This window comes from Megalopta genalis, chromosome 11 (assembly GCF_051020955.1).
Source record: "Megalopta genalis isolate 19385.01 chromosome 11, iyMegGena1_principal, whole genome shotgun sequence".
Classification (NCBI taxonomy): Eukaryota; Metazoa; Arthropoda; class Insecta; order Hymenoptera; family Halictidae; genus Megalopta; species Megalopta genalis.
In genome coordinates this window covers 15,691,514-15,711,074 of record NC_135023.1, presented here as the reverse complement: position 1 = coordinate 15,711,074, position 19,561 = coordinate 15,691,514, and the positions used below count along the sequence as shown (strand labels likewise).

The following is a 19,561-nucleotide window of genomic DNA, read 5'->3' as shown; positions in this document are numbered from 1 at the left end:
TTTTTCTGGGACAAATGCTTGCCAATATAAACTGAGACGGAGCAGATTATTAAGCAGTTAACAACTTTAAAGGTGTTTCTGAAAAGTTAATACGAAAAGTTCGTCGGATGCGAAAGAATTCCGCCTGCAGCACTTTAAATGAACTTCTCGAATAGTTTGAAACTGGTGCCCCAATTTCAACGGTGAATCCGACTAATCAGTGTGCGAGTGTGTATGTGTGTCTGTCTATCTGTCTCTGCCCGAGTATATGTATATATATATATATACGCGCGCGCGTGTATATACAATACTTGTGTCTCGGTCTGCGTGTAGATGGAACACGCTGTCGAATCACCGACGAATCTTAAAGCCCGCGAACGTTTTAAGTGCTTTCAGTTCCTCGCCGTTCGGCGGTGTTCTGCGAATGTATCTGTTAATGTCGTTCAGCATCTCACCAGCAGAAATCGAAACAGCAATATCAGGGTTGATCCCTGTGGCGGCGCACAATATCGAAAGTCGGGCCGAAGTTTCGGCCCCGAGTCTACAATCGATAAGTTTGGAATCCGACCAACTCGGTCCGCTAATCAGCTGCAAGTTAAATCACGTGAAAATGTAGTACAGCCAGTTAGTCGCAGTTCGTTGGTTTGTTTGGCTTTTATTGGCGTCACCAGCCTCGACTTTCCGAGCCACCACATCCGAAGAAATTACAAGAAGAACGGCGTTACACAAATTGCAACGGGGAAGTTAATGTTCCGTGAATTTTACAAACGGCAGACCGCGCGTTTGTACGGGTCTACGGTGTAAATTGTGTTGCCTAACTTATTTGCAGGAAACTAGCTCTGCTTTCTGTTTATCTGTCTCCGACGATTTCCATTTACGTTCAGGATCGTGACTCTGATCAATTTTGTCCACGTATTTCCATCGAATAAGATAAAAGTATTTTTAATTGTAATATATTGCTAGGAGAATAACGCGTGATGTAAATTGTATAACATGATATTAACAATTTTTCACTGTAGATTAATATTTAGTTTATCGTATGTTATAATAATTTGAAGAAAATGAGATCAGATTCGTATTTTCGTTCATATATATTTTTATGGAATTTGTTAAGAAGGTATTTGAATCGATCTTTATTTTTACTGTTAAGAGTTATATTTGATATAATATTTGAATTGGATTTATATTTTCGTTTGTACATATTTTTTGTAGGATTTGTTAAGAATATATTCGAATGGATATTTATCTATACGGTTAAGATTTACGCTGAGTAATATTTATGTTTATCTGCGTGACGATATTTTGGAGATAATAGCTGGTTATAAAATGGAACTGTCGAACGTATATAGGTATTTATAAATTTAATTAAAATTTATTTACAAATTTATAAATCGTTCAGAGAAAGAATAACCGTATTCACTATTTTAATGTTTCAATAATAAACGTATTTATTGCTCATATGTTTTTTGCTCAATACATTTCATTTGAACTATGCTTTTCTTTACAGATAGGATATTTTAACCATATTTTGTTGCAGCGTATATTAGCTTTATGAGAAATGAACTTAGTTTCCTGTATATTTCGATTAGCTTCCTGTTTAATTATGGTTACAATTTCAAAGTTTTCACGTTGTTATTTACAATAATTCCATTGTTTAATTGCTCGAATTATTATTATGCAGGTATTTTTCTTAAAATAGAATACAACTTTCTTGACATAATCGTCGTCTGAAGAAATTTTACCCACATTTCACGTTTCAAATTCTATAAAAATGTGGTGCTATGAATAAAACCTATTTGGTGTTAATATTCTTTTGTGCGACAAAAATTTTGTTGAGAAACTGTTGATATAAATTCATAGAATACATTTATTAATGTTGCACTTCAGTTAGTCTTCGGTAGTCATTAAGTATGAATGCGTGAAGTTTCCATGATCGATCCTGAATCTCGTCACTTCTTTTCTTCTGAAATGAAGTGCCGAGCTTTTATCGAGGAGGTTTTGTGCATATTAAGTGAATATTAGATGAAGAGGAACTTTCCCAGCGCACTTTGTCTTCTCTGAAAGAATGGTTGATGCAGTGTTCAATGCCGTTATAAAAAATTGATGCACTGTTTGAGGCACGATATTACACGTCACTGCTATTACAAATATGTTTGTACATGATGGTAATTCTGCAAACACAATTTCCTCTCCAATCCCTGACCGTTTAGTTTCTTGATAACGTTTTCTGCTATTTGACGTTTAGTGTATCGCGCACGCGCGCGCGCGAAAACATTAATTTATCTACATTTACATTACTTAAGCTGTTGCGTTCAAATGATTATTGCGCTATTATCAACACAGAGTGAGTTATTTTAGTATTCGAACATCACTTAAAACGCAGTAACTTTTTTCCAATTGGATCAAATTGCTTGAATTATTTTGAAATATTAGACTTCCTAGTTTTGTAGATAATGAGTAAAACAATTTTTGCAGACAATTTAACTGGTTGGAAGAAAAATTAAATGATGATATTGTCTAAACTTTTTATCTGAGCCTACAACGAAAATTTAAAAAATACACTTTATGTACCTGGGTAACATGTACGTGATTGATTCAAATAGCTACATTTTTATTTTGACATCGCAATAGCATTTCAAACAATGTAAAAGTTAAAACTATCTCCTGGTAACTTATATGCATGTGAAAAATTCAATTTGTATATCTTTGTTACAAATGCAGATAGAAAAGCTAAGAAACTTCATCTTTTACTTTTCTCATCATTTGAATCAATTTCAATTGTTAGAAAATTTTTGTTACTAATTGTCTAGTGAAATAGTCCTTCCAACATTTCGGAAAAGATGTGTGGTAGAATTTGCCAGACTTTCTCTACTGACTGCTCGCAAGAATGTTCTAATAGCTGTCATCGATTCAACACGACAGACAGGGAACAAAATGGTACACATTTGATACGACATTTGGCTACTTCCCTTTAACATGATCTCACGGAATCACGGTAGCAAAAATGAATCCCAAGGAAAGCATCCTTCAAGACACTTCAACGCCCTCTTTCGAGATAGAATGTGCCATTATCCAGAACACTCTGCACGCGGGAACGTTAATCGTACGCCATTCGTTACCTTAATGTACGGCCCTCCTGACCTATAATGCGACTGTTTCGAGCCGAACGTAAAAGCGAGAAATGGAAGACAGGACGGCATGCCAATGCAACGTTGTAGATCACCCCGTCCCCCGGCCCGCGATCGTATTAGTGTACCATAAAACAAGGGGCTGGTATTCGGGCGTGTTCCACTCCGCCGATAAACGAAATTACTGAGATTCCCCGATTGGCGAAATTTAACGCGGACGTGTCATTAGGTCCTGCGAGATTTCTCTAATACCAGGCAACGGAATGCCTCGGACACAAGGGAAGAAAAATCGAAGAAAGAGGGCGGCACGAAAATTCGAGGGTGGAATTTACGATCGCTGTAAGGCGACGTCGAAAGTCCTTCGGTGCTTTTCCGGTTCCATTAGGACCGCGCCCGAATGAAATCCCACCGGTTCGATTAACTTTCGTTTCGTACTCGTCCCCAGACGATTGTCTGTGGGAAAATCGGTCAACTATTTTAATTAATTTTCCTGCTCTCGATTGACGCCGCGAGACTCCGCGATCCGAAGCGACGACATATACATTCTTGCTACGGGTCGGTTCTATGACCGTGAATACATTTCTATTTCTGTTCGATCTACCATTCGTACTCGCGACGGAAGATATGTTATCGCCTTTTTAAACGAAACACTTTTGTTCAAATTAGTCTGATTGGCTTGAACTTTTTTGGAGGTCTTGGACAGACTGGTTTTATGGAAAACGAGTACACACAAATTTCTTAGAGTGCAATTGGTTGAAATGAGGAAGTTAAAACAATGATGTTTCCTTAGCTTTCTTATTTATAAAATTTTATTTAAACAATTTATATATCGAAAGCTGTTGTCTCGTTTTTAACACTAATTCTACCGACCTTTAAAAGTGACTAACAAAGTCTAAATTTACTTAGACCTTTGGCCATTTTTATCACAGCAAATGCTCGAATTATATGCTCGATAGTCCCACTACTTATTGAAAATCTTTTTCCATACGTTTAATATCTTCTATAATTTCTTGCTAAAGAAATACAATAAAGGTAGACATGTTGAAATTCGTCCATTAACAAGAAATCGATACAATCGTGGAAGGTACTCGGAAAGGACACAAGTGAAGTTAAAATTGAAATCAGAAAACGTTAGGATTTTCGTATACATCGTGGCATTAATTCCGCCTAAGTCGTGGCACGTACGTTTCGGATCTTGCTCCGTTTTCTTATCGTGGAATTTACGACCGGAATTATCAGCGAGTGTCAGTGGAACGTGGGCCCATATAATATTGCTTTATGGCGGCTTGGTTGTAACGAGAGCGCGTAACATGACACATATTAACCCCTTGTGGCGTGAATTACTTTTCGTTCCGAAGAAACCGGGGCCGCAATCACAGCTGCCTCTATAATCGAGATCATAAGTACGCTGTATGACACAGGAACAGCTGTATACTCGGAAACGGGGTAATCGCGTTCCTGCGTAAGAATAAGTATCGAAATCATTCGTACCAAATCGCGAGTCTGGTAGCGGTTTAAAATTCTTTTTTTTATAAATTGTAGTAACTTGAAAGAATCATTGAACTATTCTTAATATGCGTAAATCATTGACAGATGATTCTCAAGAGATTAATTTCACATTCATATGCATACATTCATTTCTACATCTCTTATATTGATCTGAACCTTTGTTCGTGGGAATTTATTGTATTCCAACTATCATTGCAAGATTTAGACCGGTTCAAAACCTCTTCCAATTAACTTTACCGTAACCTTTTAATACACCATTTACGGACCTGAGTTTTTAATGTTTGCTATTGCAGTTTGATCACTCTTGTCCGAAAAGATTTGAAAACAGAATTAATTGTATCGAATCGCAAAATCAAACAATGATATTCGGACTGTCAATTTTTTACATTTATGACAGAAATGACGTACCGAAATGCAAAACAGTAAATCATATGATTTATGTAGCTTCTGTATCTTGTGTTCACAGTGCAGACAGTGTTAAATGCATTCGATTGCATTTAACATTGCTTGCAGTAATTATCATGCACATAGTATACTGTATTATAAAGTATAATATACTATAATATAATATATTATACTATAATATACTGTAACCTCGACTACAAAGGATTAATATAGCATATTAGTATATGTATAATACATTATAATATCAACCTTAGTATATAATAGTATATTACAATAGTATGTTATACTATAATAGGCGCTTCCAAATTAAGTTTTGTTTCGAATAAATGGCTGCTATACGTTGTAAATATATTATACATTTTCAAATAGTTAGCTGTTGTGAGCGAAGATTCGTCCACCAGAGACATGCCAAAGTCCAGTTACGTTTCAACGCAAAAAATTGATGAGCTCGGTTGAGAGCTGGGGGAAGCGTTCAGACACCGTCTTTTGGGAATACATGTATTTTTCATTTAACGTTGAGAGAGTCCAGGGGTCAGGAAGCATTTCAACGGGATCTGTCTCATTGTCAGTTTTCGTTTCATGACTTTTGCCTTTCCTGCGAGCGCGTTTCCATCCCGGCGTTCCTGGAAAATTCGTTTTCGCTGTACGTGAAGCGCACGACAAGATCGCGAGCATTTGTCTCCCTCCCAAAGGAACAAAAGCTTCTCAGTTTTCTCATGGATAAGGAGATCAATCCTTTGTAATGTATACGGTAAGTGGAGGAACACTCCTGAAAGAAAGCAATATTGTCCGTGAAAGCTACACTGCCAGGATTTGAGCGTAGAAGCTTCCCCATGAAATTACTTAGAAAAAATCGTGTTTCATACTTTGGCGAAACAATGCAGTATCGGGACGTCGCGTATCATTGGAAAGCGTATTTCTTGCAATGTTTTCACACAAATGTCGATACTTTACTGGAGATGTTCGGCAGAGGTTTTAAAAAGGCTTAATGGTGTACGTATTCTTTTACTAGATTGTGGTTTTTACGATATCATATTATGATTTATTTACGAACTAAGACCTTTAGCTTACACTAGTAAAATGTATATAATCCAACACACACACCGCAGTAACCAGAAGTATATACATGACAATACTTAAATAATCCCAATTACATTCTGACGGAATGTGCAATTTATGCAATTAAAACTGAATCTATTAATTGATTCACATTGCGAATGATTTTATTAATATTGTTTTATTCTGAACATACAGAGCCCGGATTTTATACATTAACGACAAAGAAACTTAAGGATATCGTTACGTTGTTTTAACCTCGTGAGAATTATTAGCAAAAGAAATTCATTTTTATGCAACTCTTGCGTCTTAGAATTAATAATAATGAAATGTTCAGCGTAGAATGGTAAAGAGTTATCTTTCTTATTTTCGAAGCTGATCGTAATCTCTACAGATTCGTTGGCAATTTATTACATCACTTGATATATCAGATAACCCAGAAAGTTTGCCTTGCTTCTAGGTTTTGCCACTATTAAATTACGCATGCATACATTGCATCAATTGAATGTGAGTTTATGTACGCTTAAACGGAAACTTGCTTAACGACTATTACCTTGTTTACCTGTTATCTCACCTAACTGCAATACCATTTACAAAATCGGAGATTCCAAAATCAATGTACCGCGTTGAAAGGGCTTGAAATACTTTTATAATACCGGAAGCAAACGTTTTCATAATGGAGAAAATGCAGGAACGGTGTTGAATTGATATGAAAAGACAGCGTTCGATACCAAAGGATTAAAAAAAAACCCTAGTTAGTAATGATTCTTGAAGTAATCAAAAAACGACACGACTCACGAAACGAACTAATACTAACATACATACATGAACTGCACTTAATATGCATATGTTCTATACTTCAAATATAAATTGGGGCATGACATTAAATAAATAATAGAAATTTTATTTTAGAGCACACTAATTAGAAATTTTCTAATTTAAAACTTCAGACATTGTTTGAAAATGGAGTAATAATTGGCTGATAAGCAATTGTAATTACTAGACTGTGAACTTTTATGCAAAATTAAAATTGTCTGCATTGACTGCACGATGCATATAGAAGTCTATCTAACATTTATTTTCTCTTCTAATAAATTTAATGTGTTGCACGTAATGCAATAGTATCTTTCAATTGTTTAAATATTTTCTCTGTCTCGAATTTTTCATGTATTCATTTTTGCACACGAATGCATAAAATCTGCAATAATCTAGTGATTACTATTATGTGATACTAGACGTAATAAAAAAAAACGATACTACTCATGAAAAAAACGATACTACTTAATGAATACTCTACATTTTAAAATAGAGATTAAAAATAGAAGTTCGACGTTAAATAAATGATCGATTAAATTTCATTTTAAAGCACACTTTCCCTAACAACTGTTTCTTCCACGGCAGAGGAAATACTGTCAAAACTATGTCAGTAGCAAGTTCCATAACGCGTTTACTTCATTCCCGATCATAAGGAGCTGTGCATAAACAACGCGAAGTTTTACTTCTTCGATGAACAGAAACGTAAACTAGGGTGAATCGCCGTATAGAAAATTTTGACCGCCACCCGGAAATGCCGGAAACGCTTCGACCTACTTTCTTTCTAGAAGTGTATACGTTGCCCATAATGTTACTAGAAAAATGCTGATTCCGTCGTGTGTCTGTACGTGACGTGCCCGTCACTGACCTCCACGCAGGTGTTGAGCCCTCGGTATCAAACCGGCTAAGGTTGCAACCAAGAAAGTCCGATTGACCTAGTAAGAAAGCAGTACCGTGCTATCTAAAAATTATGCTCCGCTCTGGACAACGACGTCCCCGTAGCAGGAAGTTGTGTCAACAGGAAACAAAAAGTGTTTCAGAGGGAAAAGGGTGCTCCTGCTGACGGCGCTCCTTTCCTCGAAGACAGCTCGACCATTTTTAAGGTCTGAACATTTACACCGGCAAGCTTTTTGTGTACGGAATTTTTCGAGGACCTTTTCTGCGCACCTGGCGAACCTTTTTTCGTGCTTGGAAGCGTATAATAGAATTCCAATTACATTATTTTAGTTCAACGTATCGGTCGTTCATTATTCGAGTTAAATAGGTTGGACTTTTATTCTGTTTGTTAAATGTATGAAACTATTTATCGTTCTAAAACGATCTAATTTTCGTTGCTAAATTTATTGTAAATACTGTAACGTAACATATGTTACGTATATATATATATTTATTGTAAATACTGTACGTAACATATGTTACGTTAATATATTGCATTACTATATTACAGTAATATGTTAATGTATTATGTCACAATTTCTTTTGAAATTATTATTTAAAAGGAAATTGACGATCTGTTGTTCGAAATCGTTCAGTTATTGAAAAGTCTATTTAGGCTTAAACTAATTTAACGAATTATCGAAGGAATCAAAATTGAAATAAGGTTTGTAACCATTCATGATTTACTTGTACGGTTTCTAATATAATCTGTTAATTTCGTTATTCGATCAACATTATGTCAAAATTTTTAAGGGTCTCAAAGCGTGGCAAAATATATAATGTTTTTGTTTCTCATTATAATATATTAATACATTAATGTAATATATTATAATTTGGTGTATTAACGTAATATATTAATGTATTGTATTAATGGAATATATTAATATATTACCGTAATAATGTAAATTAATATATAATTTGATTATATTAATATTATATTAATAATAATTGGATTCTTTATGGATGAGATTATTTTAGTTATCGAACAATGTTTTCAGAAATCCTTAACCCTTGGTCTCCGATTCTAAATGAACTATTGGAGAACTGCTGGTAGTTAAAGTATTCAAGAAATAAGAAACTAAAAATGAAACTAAAGACAACAGAAGGCTATCAAATTCTGAGAGAACGAACGTGTCGTCGTGAATGCATCGTTGTTAATTAGTTGTCGCATATTCAGACGATCATTTGTAGACTTTTGCACGAGGTCCGAATTAAACTGGAAGACGGAATCGCTGGAATATGCCATTTACTTCAAAGCCACGTTCGTTAGTCATGAACTAATCTCATAATGAGAGGAACGACGATCCTGTATGCTGGCTTTCCACACGCCTGCGTGCAAATGGATATATAATAAACGGTCTATGCGTGCCGCGTAAACCATCAAGCACAGTGGCTATTATTAATTATCTGCTCGTGTACTCCATCAGTGGCTAATCAATCGAGAGTCAGAGACTAATGGGTGTGAATCTAACAGCCGACAGGAAAACGGATCGAGGAACTCCGAAGAGAAGTATTCTACGAGTGTCGGCTGCGGTTAACGTGGGAACCCGTCAATACGCTCTTCTCTCGTCATTTTCCTCGATTACAGGAAAAAAAAACCAACAACTCTTCATTCTCACGCCGTTGTCCAATTGACGACCAGCTCGGATCGTTGAAATCCTTTCCTTCGCGAGTCGAACTCAAAAATTTTCCGTTAGCCCTTCTACGGCGTTCCGGATGTTCAGGCTGCGGAGAAAATTCTGTCGCTTTATGAAAAACGCTTGTGCTTTCTGCAAATGTTCGGTGTCCGAATCTATTTTGTTTTTTTAATTCTTTATGTTTCTCTACATCTGTTAGTGTCGTTCCTGTACGTTTCTATCTTTTTTCAGATTAAACATGAAAAACTATGAAAAACGATTATTTAATTGCACAAGGAAAGAATGAAGAACGCCGACATTGTTATGAATACCGTTTTGTTGCAGTTTCAATTTTGATACTGTAAAACATTTTCACGTTTTGTGACATTTTTGTAAATGGGAATCGTGTGATAAATTGGTGAATTATATTTGAGCTTTGAATGATAAAAATTGTCTTAACTTATCTTACAGTTTTGAAGTGTGTTAAATATTTTATCATACAATGAAAGTGATGTATCTTGAACATGAAACAGATAGACGTCAATTAGTAAGAAAAACCAATATCTGTATTACAGTATCTATTACAGATATAATATAATAATTATTGATATTGCATAATAACATATAAAGGAATTCGAATCAATAATATTAGATTTTCTTAATTTTTGGGCAGTAGGTATTACAATTCTAGAAAGAATGATTATTCATTTATTGCTAAATTTAAAAATGTTTCGTAGATTAACACATATATCTATTATATAATATATATAATAAATAAATATTATATAATAAATATAATAAATATTATATAATGTTATATATCTTCAAATCACTTTCAAAATTAGCAATAAATAAATCATCATTCTATAATAGATATACGTGTTAATCTACGAAACATTTTTAAATTTAGCAATAAATGAATAATCATTCTCTCTACAATTGTAATACCTACTGTCTAAAAATTAAGAAAATCTAATATTATTGATTCTAATTCCTTTACATGTTATGCATTTTATTGCAAATTTCAGTACAATATCTAAGTACAATATTCATTGCAATATTTCAATATATTATGGAGTTCATTGAAAGCAAGAGGGTAGCATGACATGCGAAATTGACTAGTAACCGGTTACTGTTACATCCAGCAGAAGTTTCCATTAAAATAATTTTCTACATCAGTCTGCGATACGATATCTCCAGCTGGATCAAGTTACTTCTGAAAGTCCGCAATCGTTTCTACACTTCTTCGGAACTTCCCCTATACTATTCCTACATTAAACTCAATTAATATCTTTCCATTAAGAATAATATGCCAACAAGAAATAACCTCGGAGAAATATAACATGTTCCAATCACTAATAAAAAATAACATAGTTAATTCCACAATGTTTTCGGTATAAACATATTTACAAAATAATCGTTTGTAATATCACACGGAGTATACCACAAAAATGTCTAAATTAAATTTAAGAAACATAAGTCAAATGGAAATATCTGCCGTCTTTTAATAATTTTAATAAATCGTCCGTAATATTAACATATTCTCAAATTCCTCTAATGCTTTTACAATTTTATATTTGATCTAGCGGTAGTGTCAAACTTTTTACTGAGAAAGTCACTCAAAAGACTCGAAAGAACGTCTAGATGGATCTCATTAATAGCATAATCAGTTTCAAGATATTTCCAATACAAATATATTAATAAAACAATTATATGAGCCGTTTATTTTGAAAGTAGCAGCATAAGTCACTTTGTTTTTAAGTCGACATATTTAAGGGTTTGCGTTTTAACGCGTTTAAAAATATGGATGCTAACTTTCAAGAAGATTTACTTGTATTTGTTATCTCAGGATACTGATATTTTTCTCAGTATAAATAATTTCGTATAAACATTAAAAAATCACCACTTTTCATTACGGTAAAGTGACTTATGCCACTTTCAAAATAAACGGCTCATACGTATAGTTATCCTCTGTAGATTAAATGAAGGTATTCACCGCATAAGTTAATCGCAAGTTCGTCTCATTTCGGTATGAAACTTTTTACTCGGAAAACCACTTGTTTATGTCTAGATCGATCGCGCGGAGTATGTGATAGGGTGTTGCTAGCTTATCGGCGTTCTGTCCACATCGGTTCTTGTCTTAACCAGGAAGGGTCCGAAATACCAAAGTGAAGAGCCCTGCCAAAACTTCGGAACTTTCCAAATCGCCTCGTATTTCCGGCAAAGTTGTGCAAACTGTGGACGAAAGTCTGGAAAATTTCCTCGAAAACTCCGCTGGAAGGTATTAGCACCCTGGAATCGACAGCGCATCGTTCACGGCGAAAGAGCCCGGAGACCAACTATTTAACGTACTCGCGATGTCACGAAATTGGCAACTACGATAGACTATACTATTTCATTCTTTTTTGTTTCACAGTGCCGAGCCAGCCAGCACGTTCCATTCTCTTTTTTTCTTCTTGTCAACTAAACTCGTTTCATATTCGCTATCAACCAGAAATAGCATTCTATTATTCTTATTCGCAGTTCCAATAGAATTTCAGGATTATTTCGAGCGAGCGGTGTTTCAGCTGTCAACGAAATAGTCGTGGAATTACAGTTTCCGAAGCCAATTTACTACTTCACGCGTTTTAGAAAGCACTTTTATATATAGCTTCTAGCGTGCTATTTCTTGAAACCCGATATCAATTTGCAAGTCTAAAGATACTAGCCACAAGGCAGAGTTGGGCAAAAAATTACAATCGACGACACATAAAATGACGTTTTTAAAATTCGATTCAATTACTGCTGTTAATCGCAATTAACGATTAAATCTTTTTTAATTGTTACTCGCTGTTAACGATTAAGTAACCACGATAAAGCGATAAACCTGATACAGACAATCCCTAATGGAATTATTTAATTCATTAATTCCGTCTTTATTATTAATTAAAATCTAATTTCATACAAAAATCAACAATTATTAATCATTTCTTTCAATCGATGATTGACGATTGCGTCAACAATCGATAAATTCAATCGACTTTTCGACGTTTAATTCCTTGAACCGTTTTTATCGATCACTTAAACAAATTACAAATTTTAATCAATTGATGTTCAACACTGTCGCACGGGAACTTTATACAATACGTTTGAATTTTTTAAATTTTGAATGAAAGTGTACGAAATTTATTTTCAATAGAAAAATAAATTACATAGTCGTAAGTTATAATAATATTTGTACTCGCAGTGAACGCTTATTAAATATAATATTATAAAATTCCGGAAGGTTTTTATGCATGCCATAAAAGTGAGAAAAATTTACTTTTAATGGACAAATGAATTACGTAAACGTTTATTAAATAACTTACACAGTTGAAAGTTATTAAATTATTGCAGTGTCCCGGAAACGTTCTCATAGAGATACAGGGAATATACGTGTCGCGAGGCTGCAGGCATTGCCCAAGGGAACGTATGAGAGTCGAGTAACTTTACACGAAAAAAAGAATGACAGTCTCCACGAGAATACATGCGATATACCGTCTTATAATAATACTCCTCTAAGACAGTAACTCTCCCAAAATATGCGTCATTAAAAATCGACTTGTCTACTTTGTCGAATTTATATTTTCAGTCAAAAATGACTGCGTAAAGAAACTTGAAATTGAAGAAATTTAAGGAACGAAAAACGTGTCCATTATAAAAAATAAGACAGTATACTTTTCGTGAATTTGTTATTATTTCTTCTAATTTTGAAATATTTCCTAACGAATACAACAAACAATTATATTCATAATGTACGATATAATATTACAAAATAAGTAAAAGAATTGAAATAAACATGACAGAAGCTTAGCGATTGATAAACTGCGGGATCTTTATGTAAAATAAAAATTCTTTACCTCGATTGCAACAAACGGGAGTTAATTTAAAATTTGGACCCTGCATTTACTGCCTTCAATAAAGTGATGACGAGTCAATTGTACGATTTAAGTGAAAGAACAAACTGATACACTTTCAATATAACATTTTATATATGTTATTAATACTGTTTGTTGAAAATAGACCCTACGGTTTATGCACTTAATTAATGTGCACAATATTAAATAGACAATACATGCAAAATAACAAGATTCAGTTTATTATCAGTAATTTGAAACATTTTACAGAAAAATAACGTATCGTTGAATATTTTAAGAGAATATACAAACAGAATGATATTCCATTTATTTTATATTTATTTATTACTTCTATTTCCGTTTGCATTTTATTTCTATTTCCATTTACGTAATAGCTACAATAATATTGTACTTGTGCGAAACGATAGGGAAAAATCGATTTTGTACAATGATTTGCAATTTATAGTTGTCAATCGTAGATGTAAATAATTATAACGATATTCCTAAAGCACGTGTCTTGTGTATTTACAGGAATGGAACGATGTGAACATGAGATGGAACACGTCGGAGTATGGAGGTGTGAGAGACCTTAGGATCCCGCCACATAGACTTTGGAAACCTGACGTTCTCATGTATAACAGGTAACTTAACACTGTATTCACTTGTTCAATATTCATGGAACAATCCGCCTCATTTTTACAACGCGCGCAACTAGCAGAAAAGGATATTGAAGCGCCCCTCCCTTTAGCCTAGATACTCTTAAAGCCTTATAAAAAGTCTCATCGAAACAGCCAATCTCCATTGTAAATAAAAAGCCGTTAATTACGTTAATTAGCATTTTACTATCCGTGGCAGACAGTGTTCGATAAAATCGTTAAAGCAATCGCCGAGGGAATTGTTCGCGCGCATATTAAAACCGGATAAGCAAATAAAATGCAGGAATTAATGATGCATAGAGAAAATCGTAATGAAACGATGCGTACTATTGTTCCATCATCAAACACGAAGATCATGGGTTTATGAAAATCATACAGAATTATTGAACAATATGATAATGAAAATACGGATACTATGCATTTATGACAAAAATAAATAGATCGTATATGAAGCAGTAAAAATATTTAAAGAACTTGAAAATACTGTTGGATTATTTCCAACAGAATCAAATAATAATTAAAGAAAAAAATTATTATGTAGCTTCTGTATATTACAATTAATGCAGGCAATTTGTATTTTGCAAAGAAATCCGCTGTCTAATGATAACCGTTCGCCTTTAAATTCCTTATTTTACGGATTACAAAGAAACAAACATTTTCAATATCACCAGCGATGAAATTATCTTTACCACTTATCGATGTTATCTTTGCCAAATATGTTTTGCTAACTAAATGTAACATTAATTTCTAGGTCTAAACTTGAAACATGAGTTTATTATATAAATTTTTCAATCGTAATAATTATACTGCCGATTTTATTTATGCATACACTGAGAAAATGTGTAAATCAAATGTAAAACGATAAAAGTATTTGAAGGATATTAAAATACTGTTACATTATTTTGGACTCGTTAAAATGATTAGGAACGACTATAAATACCTAAGTAACGTCAATATCTTGCAATTGATGCAGACAAATTAAATATTGCATAAAAATCCGCAGTCCAATAACAATTTAAATTATATTGTGAAATGCAACAATGATGGTAATGAAGTATTTCGTTCGTATTTGTTCATCTGAGTCTGAATATAGTTCAGTACGCCTGGGTCTATTATTTTACTGGGAAATTGTAAGTTGCGCCCGCCATTGGACTTTCATCTTTCGTTTGAGGGCGGCATCGTGTCCAGTGCATATTAATTTCGCGATGGAATTTCCCCGAGAATACAAAACAAGCTTTGTCTCTGGTTAGCTCGGTTTTATAATGCGAATTACACTTCCGCGGAAGGCGTGGTTTGATTTCAACTTGGCCGCGAGTTGCGTCTGAGTCTGACACCAAGGGTACGCTCCTTGAATAGTTCATTTGGAGGGCGAACGATAAAAGTATGGCGCCCATAGTCCAACGTTGACCGAACGCTTCACTGATCAATCGGATTAACCGTAGCATGCTTAAGGGATGCTCGAGAAATGTCTACGGAATTTTAAACATGTTTTCGTGCTCTGACAATGTTCTCTCATCAATTTTGTATATTTTATTTTTGCTTCAATGGATACCTAATAATAATAATAATGCCCAATTAATAATACATAAATGTATTACTTAACAGAATTGTATAAGTAAATATGCCACGAACAGGAAAAACATTTGTAGCAGCTTTTCTTACATGCATATAGAATGACTAGAGGACATCAAAATTTTATATTCCTGGTCGGATGATTTCCACGGGAATACGAAGGGACCGAGTTGTTTTCGAAGTGAGGATTTCTTTAAACAACTTCACCCGCGCAAGAAAGGAAAGTCTCGGGACGTGATATTTAAATTTCGTTGAGAGCGATTCGAATGGAAATCAAAGTGTTACAAATTTTCGTCTCAGTGGGTGTTCGTTCAGGGCCGGGAAACTTGAAAGAGCTCGACGCGGAAAAACTATTCCATCCGGAACACTGATACCGACTATAAATCGAAGTGTCGTTTTGCGACACCGAATCCTTGTTCCTCAAGTTTACAGAATAGTCAGCGGAATGGTATTCTTTTCTTGGAATATACTACCTTCCAGTGCACCAACTGTTATTACGGCTCCTCCGAGAAGCACATTTTAAGAAATTTATTCAACAGACGAGAAAGAAATTTTATTACAGTTCACTGGCATCGAATTTCGTAATATATTCGATATGAGAGCTTGGCGGAACTAATTTTATCTCCTCGAGTTTGTATAAATAGTCCGTGAAATTTATAATATTCTGTTACTTCGTAATTTTATAATGTTTGTACAGTTGCCAAATCTTTCATAAAATTTGATATTAGAGAGATACTTATTTTTGTCAGAATTCACGCAGTGTAATAAACGTATATTTAATAAAATACGGAGAAACTGTATTAGGTATTATATTATTTATTATATATTACATTAGACATTATTATTATTATATTAGATAAATTATATTATTTATTATATATTACATTAGACATTATATTAGATAAATTATATTATTTATTATATATTACATTAGATATAATATTATTATTATATTACAAACATCAATTATACGATTACATACTTCAGCTAATAATTTCAATCATTCTTTACACAATCAAAACTAAACAATCACAGTGCAACCAATTATTCGACGAATTGTTTCTACATTTTATTAAACACTGCGCATGCTTTTGCAAAACATTCGAAAATAGTGAAATAATTTTACAGTGAAATCTTTGCTATTCTCTGAATGTTTCGCAACGAATATTTCCATGCCTCTTTCCTTTGCGAAATCCATGATGGGAATTTTCGCAAATGTGACGACGCTGATAGCAGGCGCGTCAATTCGATTGTTTCATTGGTTTGCAATTCGATTTCATTTCTATCGTTCTCGGTGTTTCGTCGGTCTCGTACGTGATAACACCAAAACAACTCCGGCTTATTGCCAGTTAGCTCCGTGAAATGACGAAGTCGTCAATGCGATTAAAAAATGATTCATAAAACGTGGAGTCATCGGATAGCATTGTCTTTATAAGTTATGGCGTACTATGCAAAAACTGTAATGGCTATGCGTCTTCCGGCTATGAAGCACTGCTGCAAACTACTTTAACCAATTTTTGCAACAATTGTATAAAATTCAATTTCGCCGAATGAACAGATTTTGTAATTCTTTTGACGTAATACACTTCAATTTGAAAACAGTTTTATTCGACGATTATATCACTTAGGTAGTTATTTTACGACTGTGTCATAGTACCTTAATTTCTATGATATTCACAGCGATCCACTGCTTTTGACATTACTGCAGAATAAATGTAAACAAATTTTAAGCACGCAATTCATCACTCTTAACTCTTGCGCAAACAACCAGGTACCCGAGTACTACCCGTTTTTCTTTCTCCTTCATTAGTTTTAAGCGATTTTTGACGAAATATCGCAAACCACTCCGGATTTCTATTTTTTGTTACACCATTGCAACAATTAACGTTTCGTAAAATATTTTATATAACTACGCTTAAAATATTCTGGACATTTTGGTTGTGCACACAAAAGTTATTCTCACGAATCATCTGTAAGCTTCTACGGTCTTCAAACAATCTTTAAACAATTTTTCAACGATCCTTAAACGTATTTTCCTGTGTGGTATCCGATTGGCTAAACGCAATCCACATTCAAAGCACTGTAATTGTGCGCGTATTATTTTGAAATGAAAAAGCTTGCATCAGAAACATTTTCCATGAACAACTTCAATTTCGTACGTTTCCTCTACAACACACCGTAATGCAGTTAAAAGCCTTGATAACTGCGAATGAAACAAATGAAAAGGCAGTAGAGTAATGCACATTACAATATACAACTGGCCTGACCAGGGATTTAACCGTACGCACTGTGAAGCAATTCGCTGCTCGGTTTACGGGAGAGATGGCTAGCATAAATTTAATGAAAGGGATTAAGTGTGAACACGAAAATAGAAAAGAGATGTATGGTGCTCATTAAAAACATGTGTAAGGTGTGTACACGACAATGATACTACCGAGAAGAATGTCCTATGTTTAACCACTTGACGATGCGACGGTGAACTCGTAATGAAAAGGCAACCGTGTTGAAGGCGAGGATGGAAGTCACTGTCTCAACGAACAGCTGTGAACGAGAAGTATTATGTTACGTTCTCTGTATAACTTTATGCTGCTATACGCTTGTCACGTTTGATTCATTAAAAACAATATTAAATCCATGTCACCCTTAACTCGGATTTCCATCAGTGTCGGATATATATATTAATTTATCTATATTATATCTATATTATAATATAATATAGATATATATATATAAAAATCTTGCAATTTTTATAACAATGTGTGCAGGGAATATCCAGTGGAAACGACGTTGCAATTTTAACAATTTATTAATAAAATATATATATATTTATTTTATTAATAAATAAAATATATATATATAAATATATATATATTTATAAATATATATATATTTATTTTATTAATAAATTGTTAAAATTGCAACGTCGTTTCCACTGGATATTCCCTGCACACATTGTTATAAAAATTGCAAGATTTTTATATATATATATCTATATTATATTATAATATAGATATAATATAGATAAATTAATATATATATCCGACACTGATGGAAATCCGAGTTAAGGGTGACATGGATTTAATATTGTTTTTAATTAATCAAACGATATATATATATATATATATATATATATATATATATATATATATATTTTATTAATAAATTGTTAAAATTGCAACGTCGTTTCCACTGGATATTCCCTGCACACATTGTTATAAAAATTGCAAGATTTTTAAGCAAATTCAGTCTTGTAAGTTTTACAAGGCGACACATGAGTAAATATTATGTGATGCTCCGTTCATAAAAATATTGTTCGGATATTCGTAGAGCAATTGTTACGCTACAATAAAGTTCCCGGAGAATTGTAGTGTAGTTAATTTATAGTGTAAATTATAATAATATGTCAATTGTTTCGCAACAAATTTTAAGGTTCTATGCACTCTTAACATTTAAACATTTACGTATAAACAATTTCTCCGTTGTAATTGACTTGAATGTTGAGTACATTCTTTATCAAAATTTTGCTCGTTCATTCTTGTGCGACTTTTCTCCAATTTCAAATATTCTTTTTCAAACGATTTCAGGTAGCTGCATTTTTGAAGGTAAAACCCGGTCGATACGATGTGACTCTTTTCGGTACATTGAGCGCAGTTCAATCGAGGTTCGCATTGAACGCGATAACAATTTTTGATCGCGTTACCCGCAGAACATTAGAAAATTGTAGCAATGAATAACACCCGGGAAACGCATGATAAATGTTACCGTAACGCTGTAAGTCAAAGAAAAATAGATTTCTTAAAGAATAATAAAGAGTATGAAAAAAGTAATATAAATGGATCGTGATCTTTCACGACAAATTATTAATCACGTTCTATTAACGACTCTTGTCATTACACCCTGCGTTCGATAATTTTTTTAATTTTCAATGTTATTTATAAAAATACATTTTATACAAATTCAAAATAACTTTTGGAATTACGTACAATCTCATCTTCGAAATCTGTGAAATAATTTTA

The 19,561-nt window shown here is 33.7% G+C and overlaps 1 protein-coding gene across 3 annotated transcripts in view; it reads left to right on the top strand.

Annotated features, from left to right (window-relative positions):
- Positions 1-19,561, top strand: part of nAChRa7 (nicotinic acetylcholine receptor alpha7 subunit) — a 385,318-nt gene that overhangs the window by 300,307 nt on the left and 65,450 nt on the right. For all 3 annotated transcript variants that reach the window (XM_033468051.2, XM_033468053.2, XM_033468052.2), the window contains one exon: positions 13,849-13,958. In XM_033468051.2, the coding sequence (XP_033323942.1) occupies positions 13,849-13,958 (110 nt within the window). The remainder of the gene's footprint in view (positions 1-13,848; positions 13,959-19,561) is intronic.